Genomic DNA, 7,718 nt, shown 5'->3' on the forward strand with positions numbered 1-7,718 from the left:
ATTCATATACATTAGGTGACCTTGCTGTCTGGTTGGGGACGACTGTGCCCATAAGGGGAACGGCTCCGTAGGTTCTGAGACCGTACGGCTTTACCAGAGGGATTGGACAGCCTCTTCTTCTGGAACGACCTGCGGTGGGCTCAAACCACCCCGTCTTGCACTTAGCGCCATGCTTAACCCAGGACGCCACCAGGGCTCCAGTGTATCCGCGTGGGACATGAGAGTCCCCTGGCCCCCGTGACAGACAGGCACCCTCTCCAGGCCCTCCACACAGCTCCCAGCTCCTAAGAACCTTACAGTCATGAAAGGGAGAGGGTCTTTCTCCTGCCCAACAGGTTTGGGTGCCTCCCACTCTCCTCCGTGGAGCCCTGAAGGTGACATATGACCGCACTTTATTTACCGGCAGGCAGGCAGAGCCCCTTGTCCCCAAGCCTGCTCACACCTGAGGCCGTCCATCACCGGCTGCCCCTGGTTGAAATTCACCAAGCAGCCCAGGCCTCTTTAAGCCCGCGCACGTAATGCATTTTAAAGAGCGTCCTCTGCCCAGATCCATGTACCGGACCTCGGCTCAAAGCACAAGATGGAACGGCAGTGTAGCAAGCGCCTCCCGCAGCTGAGACGTCCCGAAAAGCCATGCTCATCTCCGGGTGCGGGGAAGGCAGCAAAGGCTGCAAAGTTGGGGGTGGGGGCCCGCTGTCTGTTGCCCAAAGACCCCGCCAGACAGGACACTCGATGTGCCCGTGAGTCCCGAGTGGAGGGGGCCAAGAATAAGTGTGGGCACCTCCTCTTGGGTAAGGGTATCACTTCAAGCTGGCATTGTTGTGGAAGGCAGTAGGGTCAAGCCTCTGCCAGATACCTCTGGGTCTCCATGGGATGCAACCCTGGGCGGCTGGTGGGTGACGCCTGGCCACTGACTCTCAGGCTGGCATTTTCAACCCACCCGCGGCAGCTCTCCATGGTGCTGGAATTGACTTGATGGCAGGGAGTTTTCCTTTTTCGCTCTGTTGGGAGCCAGAGGAAAGCAGATCTCTCTAGCAGACTTGTTGTAGGAAAAGGCACTTTGACCTTAGCCTGGAGGATGGGCTGGGAGGTCGTAGGAAGTTCATTGCTGGCCGGGGAACTGAAAAACTAGCACCTTCTTGCCGTCAAGTCAGTTGCCGACTGATAGTGACCCTCCAGGGCAGGGTAGACCGTCCTCTGTGGGTTTCCGAGAGAAGCAGACAGCCTCATCTTTCTCCCTCACAGGGACTGGTGGGTTGGAACGGCTGACCTCGTGATTAACAGCCCAACTTGTAACTCACTCCCAGGCAAAAAGCAATGTGTTTTTCATGAGGAGAAAGGAGCTTGGTAAAGTGCGGGGTGGGGGTGGGGTGGGAGGGCAGCAAAGAAGAGGAAGGTGATGGATGAACAAGGGGCTGCGACAGTGGGCTCCAACCCAGGAACAATCGTGAGGCCGACACAAGCGGCCGTGTTGGCTTCTGTTCATTGTCCGTGGGGTGATATGAGTTAGTAGCGGCTTCGCAGCACCTAAGGACACCAACAAAGTGCTCACCACTCGAAAGGCCTGTGAGTCCGAGGAGGCCTGCACGTGGCTCTTCTAAGGGCCCCTCCAGGGTCAGCCTGTCTCTATTCAGACTTAGGACAGAGCCCCCCTCCGTCCTGGCTTTCTCCTTGCATCCTGCTGCAGCGAATGCATCTCTATCCGGGTAACGTCTGCGAGCAAGTTCTCTCTTCCCACCACCCACAACGGAGCCACCTCTCCACCGCTCCCCGCCACTTCTGCACGGAGCCACTTCCCCCTGCCCCCTGCGACTTCTGCATTGTCCTCTGTGTCTCTGGAGCCACCTTCCAAGCTACCTGTGTCGTGACAGCGTTGCTAGGGTCCAGCTGACATGTCACCCATTGCCAAGTGGACGAACTCGTGGGACCGTGGCCTTGAGCTATTATGACCACAACTATGGCCAGCCCTGAGAGTCCCCGAGAGGGCTGGTGGCATGCCAAAGAAGTCACAGGTTGAAGACATTCTAGGGGTACAGTAGACAAGAAGGTGGGGGCACCAAGAACAGCCAGGGCACCTGCTGTCAGTCACCACCTTCCAGAATGGAAGGAGACAGGAGGAGATCCTGCCCATCCACCCCAGCAAGTTTTTTCAAACCACATCCTGATGAAAGCCAGGGGTCATGACCCTCAAAAGCTCATGTAGCTTTTGTACAGCTGACCAGAGATAACTCTCTGCTAACGCCCACCTTGGTAGAGTCTCCAGGTCTCATTGCAGGTGGCTGGGGATGCCCTTGGCTCCCAGGTCTCACCTCGAACTGCTTTTCCTTCTTTCTTTGGCAGGTCACCTTGCCCCAGGGGAGCTGGCAGGATCTTCCCCTTCTACGCTGCACGGAGCACCAGGAACAGGACTTGGGCCTCGACTCACCTGCTTTCTTTGTGCTGGAAATGAGGGAGGAGACACTCTCAGGTAAGAAGGCCTCCTCAAACGGTCCCCTCCTTAAGGTGATGGCGGGGAGGTTGACACGTACCTTTAGAAGGGACCAGTGCTTTCCATTTCAGAGCAGGGGGCCCTGGAATAGGTTCCTCAGACCTCGGGCCTTCAACCCCCAAGGCCAAAGGCATCAGAAGGCTTGTTGAGATAAATGAGGGTAAGTCACAAAATACCACTAGAGTCATAGAAGCCTTTGTGAGGGAAAAATAGCCAAACCGGAAGCTATTGTTTCTCAGCACATCCTCCATCTGGGTCTAGAATACTCTGAAGGTCGTGTCTCCATCTCCCTAACCTCCCCCACCCCACCCCCTGACTTCTGGGCTCCCACTTTACACCAAGACAGCAGTTTGACATCCTCCAGGGCCTTAAACGATGAACCCTTTCAATGTCCTCTGAGTTCGGGGACAAGGAGTCAGGAGGCAAGATGAAGGCGGAAGGTTTCCCAATGAAATTCTAACAGGTCGGTCCTTACTAGCCTTTAGGAAGCAGGCGCGTCATAAAGGAAAGACAACAACAACAAAAAATCCTAGGGATAACTTTCCCGGCCCTTTACTCATCAGTATTGTTTGTAATTTTCTTCAAACACCTTGATAATGAGCCCCCCTGATGGTCCTGTGTCCTTCAAGAAAGTCTATCAGGATGACCCCTGGGGGACCCCACCCCCACCCCCAGCCAGTCACTGTTACCTTCTGAGCCGACCTCTCTGCCTTGCATGGAGCTGGCCCAGCGGGTCTCCTCCGAAGCTGCTGTTTGATTGGACGTGTCTTTGAAGGCACGCTAACAAGACACGTGTGTTACCGAGAGAACTTGTCTGCAGCCATCCATCCCCTGACCAGAGACATGCAAACACGTTTTGCTTGGAATCAAGCTGTGCACAGATGTACGTTTTGCGTGGAACCAGGCTGTACTAGAATGCTAGTACACACTTTTCAGCTTGCCTTAGGTGTTGGCAAACTCACACGTGTGGCTCCCCAGTGAGGCCAAGCCACACTTCCTACCTCTTGGGTTGGGGTGAAGATCATGTTTCTGCCCAGTATGACCATTTTGGGGTTTGTGACCGTCGTGAACGCAGCCACTTCTTAAACGCACACACTGAAGAAGAGTTGGGGTGGGGGGTGAGTTAGCTGACTGTTCACCAGGCAGAGGGTGGAACTCCCTAGCCTCGGGTCCCCGGGGGCAGCAGAGACTTGCCAAAGCCTCTGATCTTCTGTGTTGCCCATCGAGGCCCTTCTACATGGGACTTGCTGGTCCTAAAGTCTGTCCGTGTCCTTGTTTGCAGGATGCACTGCGACTGCCATGCAGCCCAGGGACAGGAGCTCAGGACCAAGCAGCATCACGGTGCTGGGCCATCTGGCCTTGAGGCACAGCTATGTCACCGCGTTGATCACCATGATGGTGAGTTAGGGCAGAAGGGACCCTGCTCCCTGTCCCCTCCTGGGCAGAGGGTGGGGGCATCGTCCTCAGAGACAGAGCGTGAAGGAGGCTTCCTCCTTCCCGCAGGAGCTCCTCTGTGGAGCCCGTCGATGAGTGAATGGGCACATGGTGTGTGAGGATGTGCAAGGGGCTGGGAGGAGTCCTGGCCGGGCCACAGTTCACCTCTTGGCAGCTAACCGGAAGGTGGCCCATGAGACCCTCCTAGCCTCCCCAGAGGAGAAAAGACCCATTGATCTGCTCTGGGGAAAATGGAAGCCTGTGAAACTTATGGGGCACTTCTGCCCAGTCACGTGGAGTTTCTGGGAGCCGGGATGGACTGGGTTGCATCCAACAGCAGCAGCAACAAGGGGGACCCCAGTCTTGTAACCACAGAGGCCGACACCAGGGCAGGGAGAAGCTTCTGGCTCCTCACAACCGGGTGGCTGCGAGCTAGCTGCAGGGAGGGAGGGCCCTTTCTATGCACGCATGCCGTGAGGCCGGCTCGGAGTCCATCTGCAGGCTCCGAGGGAGGAGAAGCCTGGTTCAGGGTTTTCATACTGAGGCTGAAACATCACCCAGGAAGTTCTCCTTTGGAATGTTTGCCCCCGTCAGCCCCATTCCTGACCTCTTCTCCCTTCCACGTGGGACTCAGCTGCTTTGATGGGTGGCTTGGGGGAAAACCCACCTGGACCTTGATCCTGTGGCCTGTGGGAACGGCAATGATAGCACCAAGGGGCCCGTGGTGGAACCCCCAGAAATTCACCAACTCTTGTATCCACGAGCTCAGCTCAGGAGGGGCCTGACCCGACAGGGATCAGGCTGAAAGCCGCCATCACATCTGTACCAAGGGCATGCTTTTTCGTTGTTTGGTTTTGACCCCCTAAAACTTTGTATTGTGCCTTTGGGGTTTACACATCAGATCACCATGTTTGCACTCAACACTTAAGCAGCTTACCAACCCCCCCAGTGGCTTGCCGGGTCCCCATTTCCCTCTCCTGGTGTATGATCTTTCCACCCTCTGCCCTGTTGATTCCCCTCCCCCGCTCCCTCTCCCACCCCTGGGAGCCCTGTGTTTCTGTTGCTATGGAAATCTGTTCTTGATTTTAAAAATAACAACGGTCTCCTGCGATCTTTGCCCTTCTGTGTGTGACTGACTTCACTCAGCACAGTGTCCTCCGAGTCCCTGCGTGCCACGAGGCGTTCCACAGATCCATCATTGCCCTGCAACCATGCTCAGTATTCCCTGGTGAGTCCGTGCCCAAGCTTATTGACCCGTTCTCCCACGGCCGCACACGCAGGTTGCCTCCATCTTCCTGCTGCGGGGAATCACGCTGCGACGGACACGCGTGTGCATCGCTCTCGTTGTGCGGGGGTGCTGCGTTTCTGCCGGGCCTGCACCAAGCAGTGAGGTGGCTGGGTCACATCGTCTGTCTGCTCCCAATAGTTCGAGGACGAGCCAGCCCGCCTGGCACCGCACCGTGACTGTGCTGCTTGGCGGTCCCACCAAGAGGGTCTAAGTGTTCCAATTTCGCCCCATTCCTTCTAGCATTTGTTGTTTTCTTCCCTTTGGGACTTTGCTGCCAGTATTGGTGTTGAGATGGCATCTCCCGATTGTTTCTGATGCTTAGAACGGCGAGCAATTCTTCATCATATGTTTGTTGGCTGCCAGAATGTCTTCTCTGATGAAATGTCGATTCATGGCCACTGCCCGTTTTTAACTGGGCTGTTCATCTTTCTCTTGTTGAAAAGTTTTCTACAGATTTTAGAGATGAGTCCTTTGTCTGGAATGTCATTACCAACCCCCCCCACCCCCCCAATCTATAGGTGTTCTCATTATTATTTATTTATTTAGGAGAAATCTTTAAAGCACAAAAGTGTCTTATTTTTAGGGGTTCCAGTAATCAATTTTGTCTTTTTATGTGTGCATGAATCTATTTGATAATATATGTTTATGCCAGGTCTTAAGGCACCTACATTTGTCCCTATTTTCTCTTGAATCAACGATCTTTGATGATTTTTGTAGTTCTAGGTTTACATGTATAAGGTCTTTAATTCAGCTTGAGTTTGTCTTTGTAGGTGGAGTGAGACATGGGGCCTAATTCATTCTTCTGCAAAGGAAAACCTAATTTTGTCAGCAGCGATTGTTGAAAAGTCTCTCTTCCTCACTAAGGTTTCAGTCCTTTGTCAGAAATAAGTTGTGTATAGGTAGATGGATTTATTTCTAAGGTCTCTGTTCTATTTCCCTTGTCCACTTCGCTATCCTTGTCCTATTACCAGGCTGGTTGGACCACCACCACTGTGTAGTAGCTTTTGAGGTTTAGAAATGAGAGGCTCCGGACTTTGTTCTTCTTCTTAAGCAGTGATTTGCTTCTCCTGGGTCTCTTTTTGTGTAGAGTTGGTGATTTGTTTCTCCATATCTTGAAGAATGAGGCTGAGCTGGATAGAAACTTCATTATGGTTGGCTCCACGGTGTTAACTCTTATTATCCATGGACCCGAAACAGTCTTCCGCTTCTGAGGATGCTGATCTCTTTTGGTTGCTCGTGGTGGTGTGTTGTAGCTTTCTTTATACAAGTCTTGCTTCTCTCGTTGGGACTTTGTCTTCTGGGTGGCAATTGTCAAGGGCACAGCTGTCTTGATTTCTCTTCCAGAGTTCTCTTCATGCATGTGCTCGAAGCCAATGGATTTTTTGTGTATTGATCTTGTACCCCACCATGTTGTACGCTTGAATTTCTTGTTAAGTGTTTGGGGTTTTCTATGCTTAGAATCATATCACCTGCAAATAAAGAGAGGTTTACTTCTCTGTTGCCAATTTGCATGCCTTTGGTTTCTTTTTGTTGTCTTTAGTGAAAACTTCCAGTTTGTACACTCTTGAATAAGAGTCACAATACAGGGCATCTTTGTCTGGTTTCTGTTCCCGTAAGGATGTTCAGCGTTTCTTCCACTGAGCAAGATGTTGGTCATCGGTTTTGTACATATCCTGCTGTTAGGCTGAGGAATTTCCTTTGCATTTTTATTTTGTTGAGTATTTTGTTAAGGAATGCGTATTGGATTTTCTCAAATGCCTTTTCTGCATCAATTGATCATGAAAAAAAAAACACCTTTGTTTTATTGAAGTGATGGAGTATATTAATTATTTTTCTAATGCCGAGCCATCCTGTTTTCCATATTCTGGAACTGCAGCAGTAGGATCGGTGTCAGCCTTCTCTGAATGCTTAATAGGCTTCCCTGGCTAAGCCATCTGTCTGTGAACTTGCGGGGGGTGGGGGGGTTTGGAACTTTTTTTGATGACAGGATCATTTTCTTCTTTTTATATCAGTCTGTGTTACCTTAGGTAGATAGTGTGCTTCTAGAAATTTGCCCATTTCTTCTAGTTTTCCAAATTTCAGGGTGTGTGTGTGTGTGTGTGTGTGTGCAGTCCTTCATTGTACTGTGTTATGACCTTTTTATTTCGATCGGTTCTGATGTGATGTCACCATTTCATCTTTTAAAACAGTTTTATTGGCACATAGTTCACATACATACAATTCAACAGTTAAAATCATATTAAACAGAGTTGTGCAATCACCACCACATCATTTAGACCATTTTCTTCTTTTTTGTGTTCATTGTTATTAGCACCCCATTTCCCCCAGTCCCCCCTGCCAGCCCCAAGAAACCATTAACCCACTTACTGCAGCTGTAGACTCACCTATCCTAGGTTTTATATACAGAAAAAGATACTAAATAAAGAAGTAGATAGATCGGTAGATAAGTAGATAGGTAGATAGAAAAACTAATAGCAATAATAAAGTAAAACAGAGAAAAACCTCAAG

The 7,718-nt window shown here is 51.3% G+C and overlaps 1 protein-coding gene across 1 annotated transcript in view; it reads left to right on the top strand.

Moving 5' to 3' along the window:
• Positions 1-7,718, top strand: part of LOC101655207 (piezo-type mechanosensitive ion channel component 2-like) — a 158,820-nt gene that overhangs the window by 18,557 nt on the left and 132,545 nt on the right. The window contains exons 7-8 of the mRNA XM_013008440.1: positions 2,341-2,467; positions 3,771-3,886. Coding sequence (XP_012863894.1) covers positions 2,341-2,467; positions 3,771-3,886 — 243 coding nt within the window. The remainder of the gene's footprint in view (positions 1-2,340; positions 2,468-3,770; positions 3,887-7,718) is intronic.

Source organism: Echinops telfairi, unplaced genomic scaffold, assembly GCF_000313985.2.
Source record: "Echinops telfairi isolate 266 unplaced genomic scaffold, ASM31398v2 ScPeMD7_7413;HRSCAF=8451, whole genome shotgun sequence".
Taxonomy (NCBI): domain Eukaryota; kingdom Metazoa; phylum Chordata; class Mammalia; order Afrosoricida; family Tenrecidae; genus Echinops; species Echinops telfairi.